Source organism: Loxodonta africana, chromosome 21 (assembly GCF_030014295.1).
Source record: "Loxodonta africana isolate mLoxAfr1 chromosome 21, mLoxAfr1.hap2, whole genome shotgun sequence".
NCBI lineage: Eukaryota > Metazoa > Chordata > Mammalia > Proboscidea > Elephantidae > Loxodonta > Loxodonta africana.
The window spans coordinates 49,435,521-49,455,436 of record NC_087362.1 but is presented as its reverse complement, the minus strand read 5'-3'; the positions used below and the strand labels follow the sequence as shown (position 1 = coordinate 49,455,436).

Genomic DNA, 19,916 nt, shown 5'->3' with positions numbered 1-19,916 from the left:
ACTTTTTTATAAATGTGGTGTTTCTACCATTTAAACAAAAAAATTAATTTGACTTTTAAATTTAAACATTCAGTTAACACAACAAAATAGTTAACTCATGGAGACCCCATGTGCGTAACAGGGTAGAACTATGCCCCATAGGATTTTCAATGGCTGATTTTTTGGAAGTAGATCACCAGGCCTTTCTTCCAAGGCACCTATGAATGACCTCAAACTTCTAGCCTTTGGGTTAGCAGCAGAGCGTGTAAACCATTTGTACCACTCCAATTTATACATAAGCTGGGAAGAATCCAAGAAGGCTACTGCTAAAAAGCAGTGTATCAAGAGTCATCAAAATAAGTTTTCTTCGAAATGTATGTTTGAAAATAATGAGTTATGGTTACTGTTTCTTGATAATAAAACTTATATTTTTTGGGCACTGTGCTAGGCACTTTGCTAGAACGCACTAATTCTTCCCAACAATCTGTGACATGTGAATTAGCCTTATTTTTATAGATGTGACTGAGAGAGCTTAAGCACTTGCCTGGTGTTATATGACCACAAATACTGGGGCTTGCATTTGAATCCAGGTCTCTCTGAAAGTTAGATTGTCTCACATGTGTTTAGTGGTTTCTGAATTAGCTATAATTAATTTATATAATATTTACTCTGTAAGCACAATAAATATAGTAACTTTTTGATTTCTATCATGTATAAGATTGCAAAGTCAGTTTTTATAGATCTGTTTTAAAATTCCTTTTCAGTTTTTGAGTTCCTGTGAAGTGTATTATTCACAGGGACAAAAATATTTTAAATGAGATAGGAATTATTTAATTTTAGACCCAGCAGTTAAACAAGCTTTTGTTGTTTGGGGGCAGTTCTCTGACTGCATTACAAGGTTGCCTCTTAACGGGGGTCTTATTAGCTTTTGATAGAACTTAGATAAATAAACCGTAGCAGCTCTTCTCTGTGTGAAGATACCTGGCTTTTTTTTTTTTTTTTAATCTAACGCCTACCTTTAACTTGTCTGTGTGGACAAGAGGAAAAATGTGAAATGTTAATTGTTAATCTCTTAGGTTCCTTGGTTGAAGTTTTGGTGGAAAATAGGGTAGGGTTGAGATTGATGGTTACAGACATTCTAGCTTTACAAGAATGTAGAACAAATTAAGTCCCTCATAACCACAGTGTGTATTTAAAAATATTTATAGATCCTTTTATATGAATAAACCCGACCCCATTGCCACTGAGTCGATTCAGACTCACAGTGACCCTATACGACAGAGCAGAGCTGCCTCATAGAGTTTCCAAGGAGCACCTGGTGGATTTGTACTGCCAACCCTTTGGTTAGCAGCCGTAGCACTTAAACCACTACACCACCAGGGTTTCCTTTATATGAATAGGATTTTTTAATTTTAATTTTATTTGGGTATCTTAAAATTAACCCTTATTTTTTAAATAAGCAATACATTCCTATGGTTAAAAATGCTAAGGTGTACAACAAAGTACTTAGTGAAAAATCTTTCTCCTAGGTACCCAGTTGTCCTCCATATGAGCACTTAGAGTTACCAGTTCCTTGGCTGTTGCTCCTGAGTTATTTTATGCATTTATAAGCAATTGCACATGTTTTTCCTTGCTTTTACTAGCATATTATATGTACTATTCTGCACTTTGCTTTTTCCATGTAATATGGAATCTTGGAGATCATTCTATACTTCCTTGGAAGTTCTTTTTTAATAAAATATTCTATAGACTATTCTATAATATACTCCATTGTATAGATTTACCATTATCTGTTTAATAGGTACAATGAGTAAGTTTTTACATATGTCATTTCTCACCTATATAGGGTATCTTTAAACATCTGTGGTATACATACGTGCATGTGTGTATCTAGAATAAGCAGTATATACGTGTATATATGCCATATATGATAAATTTCTAGAAGTGGGATTGATTACTAGATCAGTATTTTGAGAAGTACTGTAAAATGCTCCTTCATAAAGGTTGTACCAATTTCCATTGCCACTGGCATTGTAAGAAAGTACCTGTTTCTCTGTACCTTTACCAAGTACATTCTGTTTGTTATCAGATGTTTTAATATTTGCCTATACTATAGATGGAAAATAGCTTCTCACTATAATTTTAATTTATATATCACTTATGAGTAAGATTGTGTACCTTTTCATATGCTTAAGAGCAAATCTTTTATCACAAATCTGTTATCTCTGTTTATATTTTTTCTACTTTTCTGTTAGATTATTTTTCTTGTTTTCTTATGATTTATAGAATTCCTTTATGTGTTAGGTTCACTAGCTCATTAAAATATAAGTTATAAATATTTTATACTAAATTGTCCTCTGTATCTCTCTTTGGATATTCTCTCAATAGGAAATTTTAATTTTAAATCTTTTCACTTGCATCAGAAACCCAGTAGTGTTAGGGAAACAACACCTGATCTTTTTGGCTGTTTCTTTATAATGTTACCAGTGCTTTTTAATGCAACATTAATTCATTTTTATATAATATGAATTATTACAGGTTTAAAGTTTATAAATTGTTTTACACATTGATTACATTAATGTCTATATTATTTGTGCAAATTTTTAGTTAGTCTGTGTTCATTTGTTCATTCAAAAAGCATTTACCTGGTGCCTGTTACATCCTAGGAAACCCTGGTGGCGTAGTGGTTAAGTGCTATGGCTACTAACCATGATGCTGGCAGTTTGAATCCACCAGGCGCACCTTGGAAACTCTATGGGGCAGTTCTATTCTGTCCTATAGGGATGCTATGAGTCGGAAACGACTCAACAGCAGTGGGTTTGGTTTTATTATATGCTAAGCACTATTCTGGAAACCCTGGTGGCTTAGTGGTTCAGTGCTATCGCTGCTAACCAAGAGGTCAGCAGTTCAAATCCTCCAGGCGCTCCTTGGAAACTCTATGGGGCAGTTCTACTCTGTCCTATAGGGTCGCTATGAGTCAGAATTGACTCGATGGCAGTGGGTTTGGTTTTGGAAGCACTATTCTAGGCCCTCAGTGGAGAAAAGACAGATTCTACTATCACAGAGCTTATGCTCTAGCAGGAAGAGACAAACAATAAACAGTACACAAAATAAATAAATATAACCAAACCCAGTACCGTGGAGTCGATTCCGACTCATAGTGACCCTATAGGACAGAGTAGAACTGTCTCATAGAGTTTCCAAGGAGCACCTGGCAGATTCTAACTGCAGACCCTTTGGTTAGCAGCTGTAGCACTTAACCACTACGCCACCAAGGTTTCCAATAAATATAAAGTGTGTTGGAAAGTGCTACTATGAAAAAAAGAAAAAAGAACAGGGTAAGTGATGTGGAGTTCTGTGAGGGTTAAAATGAGGGGCAAGTTGCAATTTTAAATAGCATAATCTAAATAAGCCTCATTGAATGAGGTGACATTTCATCAAAAAAAGATGAAGTCACCAATATGGATACCTGTAGGAAGATTATTCCAAGGCCAAGAGGACAGCCAGAGCAAAAACCCTAAGGTGAGAGCATGTCTGGTTTATTGAAGAATAGCAATGAGGCTAGTGTGTCTGGTTCAGGAGGAACCTAGGGGGAAGGTAGTAGGAGATGTAATCAAGAAGGTAATGAGGAGCCAGAATATATAGGGCAGCAGTTCTCCAAGTTTTTTGGTCTCTGGACCCCTTTATAATCTTAAAAATTATTGAGGATCCCAGTGAGCTCTTGCTTATATGGGTTGTATACCTATCGATATTTATGGTATTAGAAATTAAAACAGAACTTTTTAAAACAAGAATACATAGCACATATTCCAGTACCCATCAGAGCAGTGAAGTCATCACATACCATGTAACATCTGGAAAACTCCACTGTAAATTTCTAAGAGAATGAAAGTATAAAAGCCAAAACGCATTCTTACTATTATTATGAAAATAGTTTTGACATTACAGACCCCTTAAAGGTTCTCAGGAAGCCCCAGGGGTCCCCAGTCATACTTTAACAACCACTGATGTAGGGTCTTGTAGACTTTGTAAGGATTTGAACAGATAAGTCATGACCTGATGTAGGTTTTAACAGGATCACCCCAGCCGCTGGGTGGAAAACAGACTACAAGAGCAAGAGCAGAAACAGGGAGTCCAGTTAAGATGCTTTTGTAGTAATCCAGGCCAGAAATAATGGTTGTTTGGATTAGGATGGTAGCAGTGGAGGGGGTAAAAAGTAGTCAGAGTTTGGTTATATTTTGAAGGTAGAGCCAGTGGCATTTCCTGACAGATTCACTGTGAGATGTGGGAGAAACAGAAGTTAAGTAAATTAAGTATGACACCAAGGTTTTTTGCCTGAGCAGCTATGAGGATGGAGTTGCCATCAGCTAAGATGGGGAAGGCTGTGAATGGAGCAGGTTTTGGAGAAAGAGCTGGTGTTACGTTTTAGATGTGCTAAGTTTGAAATATTGATTGGAACATACAAGTGGAAATGTCAAGCAGTCATTTGGATGAATGAGTCTGGAGTTTGGGAATGAGGTATAGACTGAACATATAAATTTGGGAGTTGTTGACATATAGATGATATTTAAAGCCATGAGACTAAATGAGATCACCAAGTGATAAATTAATTGTCCCTCATTTATCAAGTCAAGTAACAATAATTATGTTTCTATAAAGTGTTACAGGGTACCTGCACTTAACATTTCAGAAGGCACTATTCTCTTTGGATAAATAAGGCAACAGATTCAGATGGATTGAACAACTTGCTCTAAGTCACCAATCCAATAAGTGATTAAGCTAGGATTCCAAAGCCCTTAGATTCATACGGAGCCCTGGTGGCACAGTGGTTAAGAGTGTGGCTGCTAACCAAAAGGTCAGCAGTTCAAATCCATCAGCTGCTCCTTGAAAACCCTTTGGGACAGTTCTACCCTGTCCTGTAGGGTTGCTATGAGCCAGAATTGACTGTATGGAACGGGTTTGTTTTTTGGGTTACATTCATACACGCCACCACGAGGTCATTGCCTTGTTTGCATAAACCAGAAACATCAACGTATTGATAAAGTAAGCAGCTTAGCTAAGTGGAGAAATTTCACTCATCTTCCCCAAACATATTTCAGGATTTGTAAATATTTAACTGATTTTTAAAACTTTGAGACAAAAGGAATAGATCCTGTATCCTAGATCTATAGATTTTAAAAGAGGGATTTAGAAAAGTGCTCCAAGTCTTTCTTTGAAGGTTAATGGCTAGAGCTGCAAAAAGCTAATTCAGTCATTTCACACAGTGTCCTCCCCTGAGAAAACCCAAAGTATTTGTAGCAATAAGAAATGAATCGGTTATTTTATGGAGCTATCAACAGTGTTCTAAGGTCTGCAAATTTCCATAAAGCACAATCTAAAATTACCACTTAGTCAAACAACTCCCCAAAGTCCCCACAGTGCTTGTTGCCCCCTTAGTTTTGTTCCTGGGCTCCTTACTTATTTATGTGCCAATTTACCTGAAATCACCTGTCTCTATGTCTTCAAGTCTGTTTTGGAGGGTCCAGTTGTGGAGATTGGGCATCCTCAGAAAGGAGACTTTTAACGTATCGTCACTCTTTAAAATTCTTTACACATACTGCAGTCTTTAAAGCATCCCTGAAAACTAGGTGATCTGAAATTTAGTAAATAGCTTAAGGCAGGAAAGTTTTGCCTAAACCAAAGATTTCTGGGGTTTGTTTTGTTTTTACCCCTTTAGTGAAGCTGCGTTTTGCACAGGCAGACTCCTCCTTTGTTTTCCTTCATCTGCCTAAGATGAAGGTATTAATCGATGTTCACAGAGTCTTTAACAGATTCTTTCCTTTCTAGGGAAAATAAGTATTCTTCCAGAATCTATGGTAGGTCTTTTTTATTGAGGTTATACGGCAAAGGCCAAAAGTAATTCCTTATAGGCCTAAGGATGAAGCTTTATGTATTCTATTATGTTGTATTTTGAAATCTTTTAACTGGACATTCGAGTGCTTCACCCCCTAGCACAATACTGGCTAGTAGTGATTCTTCTTGAGTGAATGGTTTTCAGACATTTTTGTCAGCTTTCCACAGTAAAAAGTAAGTTTTATAACATGACAGTGCATACACACAAAAACACACAACTGACATGAAAGTCTCACAAACTTAATGGTGATTACAGGAAATGCTGTCTACTTTATTAAAGGAAATGTAGTCTGATATCTTCTCTTTTCCTTTTTTTTTTTTAATACTGGTTTCATCTCACTGAAGTTGATTTCGTAACCTAATGGATATGAACTTTAGTTTAAAAAATACTCCTCTAACTATCCACATTTCCCCCTCACTTGGAATAAAACCCCAACTGCTCACTGTGGCCTGTGGGACCCACCAGTCACTTCTCTCACAAAAAAAAAAAAAAAAAAAATTTTTTTTTTTTTTTTAATTAAGAAATACTCTTCTCCGACCCCCAAATTTGGCTGTGCATATAGTTTTCTGGCCCCTTCCTCTTATACATTTTGATTCTGTGTTCTGAAGTAGAGATATTTTGATGTATTTTTATCAGGTGCCCCTAATAATTCTGATGTAGCTAAGACAAGTATTTGGAAACTGCTAATCGATCTAATAAAAGCTACTTAACTTAAAATCAAATTTGTCTCTTAAAGTAATTGTAGCTCTCTTTAAATTGTTGTCCTTTTAATTAAAAAAAATAAATCAACCATTACCTAGACTATCTAGACTCCAGTATTCATTTTATCTAATAAAGTGTGGGGAACCATTATATACAGTGATTGGCTGATGAAGGACAATTAAATTCCTCTTGATTATAGGATAAAAACAGGCTGGGCACCGTAGTGGATTAAGTTCACCCTCTGGTTTGTTCCATTCAGTAGTGATGTTGTCTTCTTTGACACAGACCAGTTTATGTCTGACTTGGAACACCAGCCATCAGGTTCAGCAGAGAAATGGCCTAACCACAATGAGCTCTCATGTCCAGCTCCTTTCTGGAGAATCTAGAGGGTGAGTGTTGATTGAAATTCATCATTGTTTTTGTGCCCATGTCTGGTATTTGCATGCAGTGGCTGGATTTGCATGTGCTACAGAGGAGGGGGTATGCACTGGCACCTTCTCGGTAGGCCCACTCATCATCTTTGGAGCTACACTTTAAGATTCTGCATTTTAAATCTAATCACACTCAAGCTCTCATACTCGAGCTTATCATTCTAGTCTGAGTTTGAATGAAAGGCAAGTGTTTAATTTGGTTTCTTGAAAGCATAGAGAGAGGTCCATATATATATATGAATTCTATGGCTTGGGTGCAGAGCAGATTTGATTGCTGATCAGGTACGTGCATAAGCCTCCTCATTTCTGGTCACGTTTTGATGTGAAGCAGTATAGGGTGGAAATAAAACAGGAATGTTTTATCCATTTTTCAGAGGCAAGCTGGAGCATTAACCTTGGGCCTGTCCTGCAGACCTCTGTTTGCACTCCTCTTAGTTACCTGGGGATCCATTTGGAAGGAAGCCATAGTAGTGTACCCAGTGTCCATAGGGGAGTGGGCTGGGTCTTGGGCCTCTCAACCTAAGCAGCCTGCCCTCACTGTCACATCAGCTCCCTTCTTCAAAAACTCATAACCACTTAAAAAATCATATGATAGAAATAGTAAACATACAGAGTGTGATTTTCACAGTCCCATCTAAATTTTCTTTTAAAATTAACTTAGATTTGGAAGGGGCCTTACAAATCATTTCATACTAAATCTTTATACTTAGGGTACTGAAGCCTGCTGATTACCCATCAGACAAGGCATCAAAATGCTTACATCTCCCAGAAACTGGGCCTATCCTGGTCTCACAAGTTATTCTTATCTAACCATGAGAGGAATAAAAATGGTGACAGAATTCCTACAAGAGTACATATAAAGCTCTTAAGAGAGTTATAACCAGAAAGGACTTAAAAGAACTTCCTTATGTTATGAATGAGAAAATCAAGTACAGAAAGTAAATCGCCCTAGTCCTACCACAACCAAACCAGGACTCAGGCTCCTTTCTTCCAGTGTTTAGCCCAGTGCTTGGTCTGTATGTGTAGCAAAAAGTTGGTCATCAGTGACCTTGCGAAGAACTGTTTCCTTGGAGTGAAGGAACTAATGGGTGACTAAGGAGTGAATAGGAGGTGAGAACCATGCCTTCAGGATGTTAAGCCATGAAAGAGAGAACTAGATTTATGGGGGGAATGTGGGATTTAGGGTTTTTATTTGCTTGCTTGCTTGCTTTGCTTGCTTGCTTGCTTGCTTGCTTGCTTGCTTGCTTGCTTGCTTGCTTGCTTGCTTGCTTTGCTTTGCTTGCTTGCTTGCTTGCTCGCTCACTCGCTTAAGACAGAGAGACTTATTTAAAGGCTGATGGGAAGGATCGAGGGCACTGGGTTTTTGGGAAGGATCGAGGTGGAGGAGGATAAATTGAAACTGATTAAAGATTTGGAAGGAGAAGAAAATTGATGGAGTAAGATCCTTGAGGAAGCAAGAGGATGGGATCCAGAGTACAGGTAGTAGAATGAGTTGCTTGGATTTATGATCCTCGAGCACAGGTTTGGCCTCTAGAGATAAAGATTTGGGAATCAACGATATATAGAAGTGGACAAGATTATTCAGAGGAAATGTACAAAGTAGAAGAAAAGGAAAAGGACAGAATCTTTTGATAATCCTAAAATGCTTCTGAGTCTCACATCTTAACCGAAATTGGAACGATTTATTCTTTAACATTTCAGTTTTTGCTGATACAAAAACGTACATGCTTATACTTGAGTATACTTTCAAGTACCTGTTTACTCAGCTAGAGATTTAATATTTGTCTTTGTTGAATGTTTGGAGTTACAGCCTTTTCCAGAACAAAGATCTTTATGACACAGAGTGTATAGCATCACACATATAAGAGGTTACTTAAGAAGAAAGGACTCTTAATATCAGAACTGATCTCCCTCTCAGTCAGTTGTGGTGAAAAGAGTGTGATGATTGGCCTTTATAGTATTAGAGCTAATGTTAAAAGTGGAGGATGTCTTCTGATCCTTGTGCATGTTTTCAGTCTGTCTTGTAGTTGGGAACCATTTAGTGTTCAGCCTGAAATGTGAAATAAGTTAGTTTAAAACTTGGGATGATAGAGCTCAAGCTGATTATAATGGTTCTTCCTTAGAATACTTAAATATTCTTTGTTACTATTATGGTGATGAGTTCTATTTTCATTAATAATGTAAGCTAAGTTACAATAGCAGAGATCCCAAAATGCAGTGCTCAACCACATTGGAAGTTTCTCTTACATCACGTGGTAATTCAGAGATTAGGATTCCTTTCATTTTGTTGTTCCTCTATCTCCTTAGATATTGTCAAAGCAGAGTCACCACTATGACTGAGTCTGAGTCCGTAGCAAGGTGGGAGGGACGGCAGGGACACCAAAGTGTCCAAGTGACACCCAAGTTTTGGCCAGTCCCTACAGGAATTTGAATTCCTCAGGACCCCAGAGGTGGGAGCCCAAGCCCAGAATGCCCAGCCTGAAGAAAAAGCAAGGGGAGAAAGAGAGCAGAGGATTTGGGTAATTAACACTAAGCTCAAATTATTACTAGAAGACTGTGAAAGTGCTTGGTTGAAGTCTGACTCCTTGTCCTAAAAATCTTATTCAGGATTCAACTGTAGCAATTACTTGAGCATAATTTTTGTACTTGTTCAGAGTTCTCAAATTGTATTAAAGATTCAGTTGGAAAATAATTTTATTCAGCCCTCAGTATGTACCAAGCACTAAGTACTAAGGATTCAGTGGAGAACAAGATAGGCAATGTCCCTGCCCTATTGGAACTTAAGATCTATTGACTACTGGTGAATTACATTACAAATAAGGGAATCCTGTAGTTTAATTTGGAAACCCTGGTGGCGTAGTGGTTAAGAGCTACGGCTGCTAAGCAAAAGGCTGGCAGTTCGAATCCACCAGGCGCTCCTTGGAAACCCTGTGGGGCAGTTCTGCTCTGTCCTATAGGGTCGCTATGAGCCGTAATCGACTCGACGGCAGTGGGTTGGGTTGTTTTGTAGTTTAATTTATATTCGAGTGTAATCTACTTGAGTGCTACTTTGTGGAAAATCTTCTTGGCTTATCATAGTCTTAAAATCTTAAACTGTCGGAAACTTTCCAGGTTGCTTCAGCTGAGTGAGGTTAGGCATACCAGGCAAAAGAACGGAGTGTTGGTAAAGGGGAGCAGAAATAACACAACTTTGATCAAGCTTTTGCTATAAACACCACCACCTGGCTATTTCAGAAAACAGTGTTCTCATCCTTATCATTGTTAAGTAGGTGGGTGGGTAGTGCTAGATCTGGCCCCTCGTGCTCCGGAAAATGTAAGCAGTGATTTCCTCGAAGATGACACAGGAAAAAAAATACATCATGTGGTTTTTGATGATGATAAATCACCATTTTTAATCTGCTTATATTTTTAAAACTTGAACAATGAAATAAGAATTGAAAAAGGTATGGTCATGGCAGCCTGGAACATCTCTGACGGTACTGTCTTTGGAAGGGGTAAGCGATAAGATGAATATGAGCTGAGAATTTATGTTATTTACGTATGTTTTTGGCTTTTCGCTACTATAGTGAGTCTTGCTTAAAAAATAGATACTGTCAAAGTCAGATATGTTAGTCTTAATAACTCTCTGGTTCCCTTTCTACCCCACTACCTAGTGAACTTTCAGTGTACTAGTTCCAAATAGCTTCCAAGCAGTTGATTAAATTAGAATCCATTTATTCAGTCATCATACATTGGTGTTTCCCTAGTGTTAAGGTCCTTGCCCTGCAGGAGCTTAACAACCTATTTGGAAGACAGAGCATGATAATGCCTGCTGATAAGCTAATCTAATGTGATGACTAGTGTTGGAGGCCACACACAGGGCTTGTGGGCCATCCTTATGCTCCCCCTTAGCATGAGACTAGTCCATAGACCCATGGAATCTACACTGAAAACACAGATTCTTCCTTGCCTGATACGTGACTTGGAAGAACAGAGGTGCCAAGGGCTGCCCTACTTGCTTATGCCCTCTTTATATTCCCACTTTTACATACCATATTAGAGTTTTTTCCCCCTCCATTATACTGAAGAAACTAAAGATAAAATGTACTGTCATGCGAAGGATCTTCATAACTTCATTTACATAGTAACTATTGCAGTGAGTTATTTCTCGCAAGTCAGGAGTCCCTTTAGATTATATTGCGTTCTTTGTAAAAGCATCATGAATGGTCAATGAACCTAGCCTGACAAATTTACTTAAAAAGTATCTTCTATCTGACAAAGACCTTTTTAAGTTTGTACCTGTTGCCCTTGAGTCAATTCTGACTTACAGCAATCCTATGGCACAGAGTACAACTGCTCCATAGAGTTTTCAATGAGCAGCCGGTAGATTTGAACTGCCTGCCTTTTGGGGAGTAGCCAAGCTCTTAACTGCTGTGCCACCAAGACTCCTAAATTTGTACAAGTGACCTTCAATTCAAAAATCACTGATGAATCATCACCCTTTTGTGACTGAATTCATTTGATGTCTAGTTCCTACTTTATTATTATTCTGCATTCAAAACTAACCATAGTTAAGCCAATCTTCATCCTTCATTTCTTTACATATCTTCTAAGTGCTGCCACCTTAAAACTTATTTTTTGACATAAAACCACAGACTTCTACACCTGAAAGAGACCATACTAGCCCAACACCATCATTGCATAGATAAGGAAATGGAGTCTTAACAATATGAAGTAACTTGTGTCCAAGGCCACATATGGAGTTAATAGCAGAGGCTGTACTCAAATCAAACCTAATTCCTAAGCTACCCTTCTGCTTACATATTTGCTTTGCCTGGTCCTGTCTTCTCACTGGAGCACAATGCTACTCCCACTTATTATTTTCAGCCTTATGTTTCCGCAGCACCAAATCCTTTAGTGCAAAACTTCCATGCTTCCAGATTTCTAGTGAGTATGAAGATTCTTAGGGAGTCCCTGGGTGGCACAAACTGTTAAGTGCTTGACAGCTAGCTGAAAGGATGGTGGTTTGAACCCACCCAGAGGTGCCTCAAAAGGCAGACTTGGCGATCTGCTTCCAAAAGCTTAAAACCTTGAAAACCCTGTAGAGCATTTGTACTCTGCACACATGGAATGGACTTGACAACAATTAACAACATGAAGACTCGTAAATCTTCTTGATCTAACTATTCACTGTAGCTCCCAGCCCCTGGATTTTTCCTTTTGGATGTTCTCATTTCCAGTTCCGTTTCCCCACCTAATCTACCACCTTCCTCCTCTAAACTGCTCCTTTCTTAGCTTTTTTCTAACAGTGACAGCACCATTCTTTTCTAGACTGAAAACCTTGGTAGTGAATCAGTCCTTCTTTTCTCTCCCCTTCATACTGTCACCACACTAGTATCACCACATTTGCCAAGTCCTTTGCCCTTTCTTTCTCCTAATGGCTTCCCTACTTCTCTACGTTTTTTTTTTTTTTTTTTTGATAACAGCTTTCTTGAGATATAACTAACATACCATGAAATTCACCCTTTTAAAGTGTACAGTTTCTTAGTTTTTTAGTGTATTCACAGAGCTGTGTAACCATCACCACTATCTAATGTTAGAACATTTTTATAACCCCGAAAAGAAACACTGTACCGATTTGTAGTTACTCCCTGTTCTTCCACACCACACCACCTCTGCCCCCTGCAACTATTAATTTACTGTCTCTCTGGATTGTCCTATTCTGGACATTTCATATAAATGGAATCATACACTATGTGGTCTTTTGTGTCTGGCTTTAAGGTTCACCCATGTTATAGATGTATTAGTACTTTCTTCGTTTTTAAAGCCAAATACTGTTCCATTTGGTTTATCCATTTATCAGTTGGTGGACATCTGGGTTGTTTCCACATTTTGACTTTTGTGAAATAATGCTGCTGTGGTCATTTGAGTATAAGTTGTTTGCTTTTCTTTATTGTACTTTAGATGAAAGTTTACAGAACAAACTAGTTTCTCATTAAATAGTATACATACTGTTTTGTGACATTGGTTCACGACCCCACCACATGTCAGCACTCTCCCTTCTTAACATTGGGTTCCTCGAGTATAAGTTTTTATGTGGATATATTTTCAGTTATCTTGGGTGTATACCTAGGGGAAAAATTAATATAGAATCTTTACATGATAAAGAGTGAAATGGTATGAGACCTAAAAGTTCTTATTTGGGAGATTTGAGGTTTCCCTTCTATATTGGTTCTGTAAGATTGAAATTGTTTACACTGGACCTGGAAAAGCTCTGTGCTGCTCCCTGTGGTACTTGGCACATCAGGAAAACCAACAGAAGAGAGCCTATAGTCAGAAAGGATCACAAACAATACAAATGCTCTCACATAATAGAGGGTGGTTGTATTAGGATGTTGTTGTTAGGTGCCGTCGAGTCGGTTCCGACTCATAGCAACCCTATGCACAACAGAAAGAAACACTGCCCAGCCCTGCACCATCCTTACAGTCGTTGTTATGCTTGGGCTCATTGTTGCAGCCACTGTGTCAATCCACCTTGTTGAAGGTCTTCCTCTTTTCCGCTGACGCTGTACTCTGCCAAGCATGATGTCTTTCTCCAAGGACTGATCCCTCCTGACAACATGTCCAAAATATGTAAGACGCAGTCTCGCCATCCTTGCCTCTAAGGAGCATTCTGGCCGCACTTCTTCCAAGACAGATTTGTTCATTCTTTTGGCAGTCCGTGGTATATTCAATATTCTTCGCCAACGCTACAATTCAAAGGTGTCAGCTCTTCTTCAGTCTTGCTTATTCTTTGTCCAGCTTTCACATGCATAGGATGTGATTGAAAATACCATGGATTGGGTCAGGCATACCTTAGTCTTCAGGGTGACATCTTTGCTCTTCAACACTTTGAAAAGGTTCTTTGCAGCAGATTTGCCCAATGCAATGCATCTTGATTTCTTGACTGCTGCTTCCATGGCTGTTGATTGTGGATCCAAGTAAAATGAAATCCCTGACAACTTCAGTCTTTTCTCCGCTTATCATGATGTTGCTCATTGGTCCAGTTGTGAGGATTTTTGTTTTCTTTATGTTGAAGTGTAATCCATACTGAAGGCTGTGGTCTTTGATCTTCCTTAGTAAGTGCTTCAGGTCCTCTTCTCTTTCAGCAAGCAAGGTTGTGTCATCTGGATAACGCAGGTTGTTAATGAGTCTTCCTCCAGTCCCGATGCCCCATTCTTCTTCATATAGTCCAGCTTCTCCAATTATTTGCTCAGCATACAGATTAAATAGATATGGTGAAAGAATACAACCCTGACGCACACCTTTCCTGACTTTAAACCAATCAGTATTCCCTTATTCTGTTCGAACAACTGCCTCTTGATCTATTTAAAGGTTCCTCATGAGCACAATTAAATGTTCTGGAATTCCCATTCTTTGCAGTGTTATCCATAGTTTGGTATGATCCACACAGTCGAATGCCTTTGCATAGTCAATAAAACACAGGTAAACATCCTTCTGGTATTCTCTGCTTTCAGCCAGGATCCATCTGACATCAGCAGTGATATCCCTGGTTCCACATCCTCTTCTGAAACCGGCCTGAATTCTGGCAGTTCCCTGTCGATACACTGCTGCAGCCATTTTTGAATGATCTTCAGCAAAATTTTGCTTGTGTGTGATATTAATGATATTGTTCTATAATTTCCACAATGGGTTGGATCACCTTTCTTGGGAATAGGCATAAATATGGATCTCTTCCAGTCAGTTGGCCAGGAAGCTGTCTTCCATATTTCTTGGCATAGATGAGTGAGCACGTCCAGCACTGCATCTGTTTGTTGAAACATCTCAATTGATATTCCATCAATTCCTGGAGCCTTGTTTTTCACCAATGCCTTCAGAGCAGCTTGGACTTCTTCCTTCAGTACCATTGGTTCCTGATCATATGCCACCTCTTGAAATGGTTGAATATCGACTAATTCTTTTTGGTATAATGACTCTGTGTATTCCTTCCATCTTTTGATGCTTCCTGTGTCATTTAATATTTTCCCCATGGGCCTTGTGTGTTGCTGTGATGCTGGAAGCTATGCCACCAGTATTCAGATACCAACAGGGTCACCCATGGAGGACAGGTTTCATCTGAGCTTCCAGACTAGGAAGAAGGACATGGCAGTCTACTTCTGAAAAGCATTAGCCAGTGAAAACCTTATGAATAGCAGCAGAACAGTGTCTGATATAGTGCTGGAAGATGAGCCCCCCCAGGTTGGAAGGCACTCAAAAGATGAGTGGGGAAGAGCCGCCTCCTCAAAGTAGAGTCGACCTTAATGACGTGGATGGAGTAAAGCTTTTGGGACCTTCATTTGCTGATGTGGTACGACTCCAAAAGAGAAGAAACAGCTGCAAATATCCATTAATAATCGGAACCTGGAATGTACAAAGTATGAATCTAGGAAAATTGGAAACCGTCAAAAATGAAATGGAACACATGAACATTGATATCCTAGGCATTAGTGAGCTGAAATGGACTGGTATTGACCATTTTGAATCGGACAATCATATAGTCTACTATGCTGGGAATGACAACTCGAAGCGGAATGGTGTTGCATTCATCGTCAAAAAGAATGTTTCAAGATCTATCCTGAAGTACAACGCTGTCAGTAATAGGATAATATCCACACGCCTACAAGGAAGACCATTTAATATGACTGTTATTCAAATTTATGCACCAACCACTAGGGCCAAAGGTGAAGAAATAGAAGATTTTTATCAGCTGCTGCAGTCTGAAATTGATCGGACATGGCAGTCAAGATGCATTGATAATTACTGGCAATTGGAATGCGAAAGTTGGAAACAAAGAAGGATCAGTAGTTGGAAAATATGGCCTTGGTGATAGAAACAATGCCAAAGATCGAACGATAGAATTTTGCAAGACCAACAACTTCTTCATTGCAAATACCTTCTTTCACCAACATAAACGGCGACTATACACATGGACCTTGCCAGATGGAACACACAGAAATCAAACTGACTACATCTATGAAAAGAGATGATGGAAAAGCTCAATATCATCAGTCAGAACAAGGCCAGGGGCCGACTGTGGAATAGACCATCAATTGCTCACATGCAAGTTCAAGCTGAAACTGAAGAAAATCAGAGCAAGTCCACGAGAGCCAAAATATGACCTTGAGTATATCCCACCTGAATTTAAAGACCATCTCAAGAATAGATTTGATGCATTGAACACTAGTGACCACAGACCAGACGAGTTGTGGAATGACATCAAGGACATCATCCATGAAGAAAGCAAGAGGTCGTTGAAAAGACAGGAAAGAAAGAAAAGACCAAGATGGATGTCAGAGGAGACTCTGAAACTTGCTCTTGAGCGTCGAGCAGCTAAAGCAAAAGGAAGAATTGATGAAGTAAAAGAACTGAACAGAAGATTTCAAAGGGCCTCTTGAGAAGACAAAGTAAAGTGTTATAATGACATGTGCAAAGAGCTGGAGATGGAAAACCAAAAGGGAAGAACACGCTCGGTGTTTCTCAAGCTGAAAGAACTGAAGAAAAAATTCAAGCCTCGAGTTGTATTCGAATAGGGTAACAAAATAACCCAAAATATTTATTCTCATTCACTTTACATATGAGGTGACTCTGTAGAATTAAGATCACAAAAGGAAAACTGTCTCCCAATTGGGTGCAAATTAAGGAAAAGTTAGATTAAGGTGAATACTCATTTCAAAAGTGTCCTATCTTCTGCTCCAGGACACCAGCTTTTAGAGTAAGGGTAAGAATGTTCCCTTGTTCTGTCAGCCATCCCCTTTCCCATCCCAAACTGAACTACAAAGGAGAGAAGGAGGGGTCTGGAGCAGCTTGTAGAATGATGTTCCTGTCTCTGATGCCATTCAGTGTAAGAGCAGGCTTCATACACTGCCTTTACATTTACAGAAAGCCAGGGAAAGGGGAACATGTCTTTGAAGTGGAGCTCAGTGTTGAGTGTCATATAGTCAGTCACTCAGAGGTCACTAATCATACTCTCCTTTTCTTGTTTTTCAGTGAACGAGATCATTGGGAGAGACATGTCCCAGGTTTCTGTTTCCCAAGGAACAGGGGCGAGCAGACAGGCTCCCCTCCTGGGTCCCAAGTCCCTGGATTCAGGAAGACCCGAGGACCTCTAACAGTTCTCACTGCAGCTTTGTGTCCTTATGCTTCTCTCCTTGGACCTTTTGGACTTCCAACTCTGCGGTCTTCGGGACTAGCACCAAGAGTTGAGATCACCATTCGTGGGAAAAGCGGCAGTCCTCCGCCTCGGGCTTTGGGTAGATTTTGTAAAAGAACAAGGAGCAGCATAGACTGTTTGAGCTTTGGGGAAATGAGCTTTTGCTTTTTGTATTTAAATAGGATACTTTTATATGATGGGTGCTTTTGAGTGTGAACGCAGCAGGCTCTCCATTTCAGAGGTGCTGCTTTTGCAGGTGACCTGGTTACTTAGCTAGGATTGGTGATTTGTACTGCTTTATGGTCATTTGAAGGGCCTTTTAGCTTTGATGATGTTTTTAAAATAGGAACTTTTGATAAAACCTTCCAGAGGCAAACAAAAAAGAAAAAATATATATATATCCTAAGCCCACGCCTATGCCTCAGGAACTCAGCATGTGTCCTGAAGCCTTTCATAGATTCATAGGAAGTAAAGCCAAATGTAGCTCATACCTCTTTATAAAAGTAAACTGTTGTTAGAATGAGAAGAGACCATTCCATCATTGAAGTGTTGGAATATAAGAAGACATTCCAGAGCATAGCTTTTTTTTTAACTTTCTAGGTAACCTTCCTGCAATCTCTCCATACTGGCTCCATGTTGAAATTGCTTTTTCCCCCCAGGACCTTGGTAAGATGGCTACATGTAAGGTGACTTTGAAAGGTGGGTTTCAGCTTGGTAGCTTTCCTTTCTTGCCATCTTAGAAACAAGTAGGCTGTGGAGTGCTTTTCCTCTTTGTATCCTCTGGTCCCAGAAGGTTTCCCAGGTAGGAGCACCAGCCTTTGTCTATTCTGTCACCTTTGAAGCCAGTCTCATGATGGTTTAGGTAATTTTGCTGGTTCTAACTGACCTCTAGGTGCCAAGTGTGTCAGGAGCTAAGCGTACATAAGCTATGCTTCAAGACAGGAGCACAGAAAATGTAGGACTCCAGAGAAGATTTTAAGATTCACACGGCATGGAAGGCTTCCTTCATTCTGTTTACAGCCTGAAATGATTCTGGCTTACCCTCACTGGTCTGCATGGCCTGGAAACCAGCTTTTTCCCAAAAAGGCTTTGAGGCAAATCCAGAAATGAGGTGGTATGACAGACCTGACCCTCCACACCAAAGATGCCCTGGTGCTGCTGCTGGTAAGACTGGTGCCCAAGGCAGGGGCCAGCAAGAAACCCCAGCCTGCTGTCTACCAAAGGAGGTACCCAAGGCGGGTACCTTTTTCAGACCCTGCCTTCACCCCTGCCCCTAATGGGATCAGTTACCTGTTCCAAGTTCTGGGCCTCTTTTAAAAACCCTGAAGTGTACAGCATATTTTCAAATGAAATAACGTATGTTCATTTATTCAGGAAGCAAATTTATTGAGTGCCTATGACATGTGAGACAGTGTGCTGGGCTGATCAAAGGCTTGGCGCTGTTATTCCAGGGAATTGTAGGCCTTAGATGCCAGGACTCTTTGCAGAGCCTAAGTGAGGCCTGGGCTGAGGGAGCCGGTTAGTTGCTTACCTCTAGTCAGGCAGGTGGGACCTCTCAACCCAGGATGAGGAAGTATGGTCTTTTTTTCTTTTCGAAACCATGATGTTTTAGATTTCCCCTTTAAAACTAGTTAGAGAAAAAAGTCCTTCAGCAAATCACTCTGGCCCCTCTAGAGCTGTTTTCATTTTTTCTTTGAAAGTGAGTTTTGTATCAAAGTATGGATAGTGAGATTTACTTCAGGGCCTGTGATAGGAAGCCTGCAGCTTCCTTGGCCCAGGTTAGGAGTATGGGGGCAGGTCTCTCTGATGAAGTTTCATAGAGATGGCCAGATTCGCCTCCACCCTTCTGTCCCTGGTATAGCTGCCTCACTTGGGGTTCTTGCAAGAAGCCCCCTTGCAAGACCCTTTGGGGGTTGGTTGCTCTGCTGCCCTCAAGAATAAAAGCCTTTATGATCCAGAGTTGCTATGCACCAAATTTTGATGCCTTTTAAATACCTTGATGCCTGTAGCACTAGAAATGCTTTCCTATTTAAAATAAAAGTCAAATTTTAAAATAGAGCTTTGTATACTATGTAAGCTGTTTTGTATTGGCTTTGTAAAAGCTTTGGTGTAATAGTCAATATTTTTTGGTGTTGTAGATAAACACTTAAATTTTTGTGCAACATAGTGGTGTTAAAGCACACATCATCCATTGGACTATGCAAATTGATTTCCAGTAGCAGCACCGAGCAACTGGGCGCATGATAGCACCTGTCCTTTCTCTTCCAACGCATTCCAACCCATTCTAGATCATGGGTTGAGGAATGGGATGAGCAACCTTCAGCTTACTGGAGATAAAGAGAAACGGGACTGAAAGAACAGATGTCTGAGTTCATGTGTGGTGCTGCTGCCCAATGTGCAACCCACCCACCCCCAGGGCTCACCAGTAGCACCAGAGCTCTGCTGGGCCTGGCTGTGAAGCCCTGCTTTTGATACTCAGAATAGACGGTTATCGTTAAGACTAAGATGGGCTCAAGTTGAAACCTTGTATTTTATAAAATGGATGTTCAGTGAAAGAACTGGTTCTCAGTTATGTTTACAACACTTGGGATTGTGTTTTCTTTTACATTTTGTACTTTAAAACCTTTTACAGGAGTGCAGTGCTCCTTACACAAATACAAAGGGAAGAAGAGCCAGCAGTTCAGGCTCCTCAGTTGTAGTGCTGAAGTAAAATAAACGGTGACAGGCCGACAGTCTCCTTTTT

The 19,916-nt window shown here is 39.7% G+C and overlaps 1 protein-coding gene across 3 annotated transcripts in view; it reads left to right on the top strand.

The window, feature by feature from the left end:
* The window catches only part of NFATC3 (nuclear factor of activated T cells 3), a 100,686-nt gene extending 80,785 nt beyond the window's left edge, over positions 1–19,901 (top strand). For 2 of the 3 annotated variants that reach the window (XM_010596761.3, XM_010596760.3), the window contains exon 10: positions 17,011–19,901. In XM_010596761.3, the coding sequence (XP_010595063.1) occupies positions 17,011–17,132 (122 nt within the window). In that variant the 3' untranslated portion in view covers positions 17,133–19,901. Of the gene's footprint in view, positions 1–6,859; positions 6,964–17,010 lie in introns of all 3 variants that reach the window. The other variant, XM_003417035.4, reaches the window with a different exon arrangement.
* Positions 19,902–19,916: the final 15 nt, after the last annotated feature.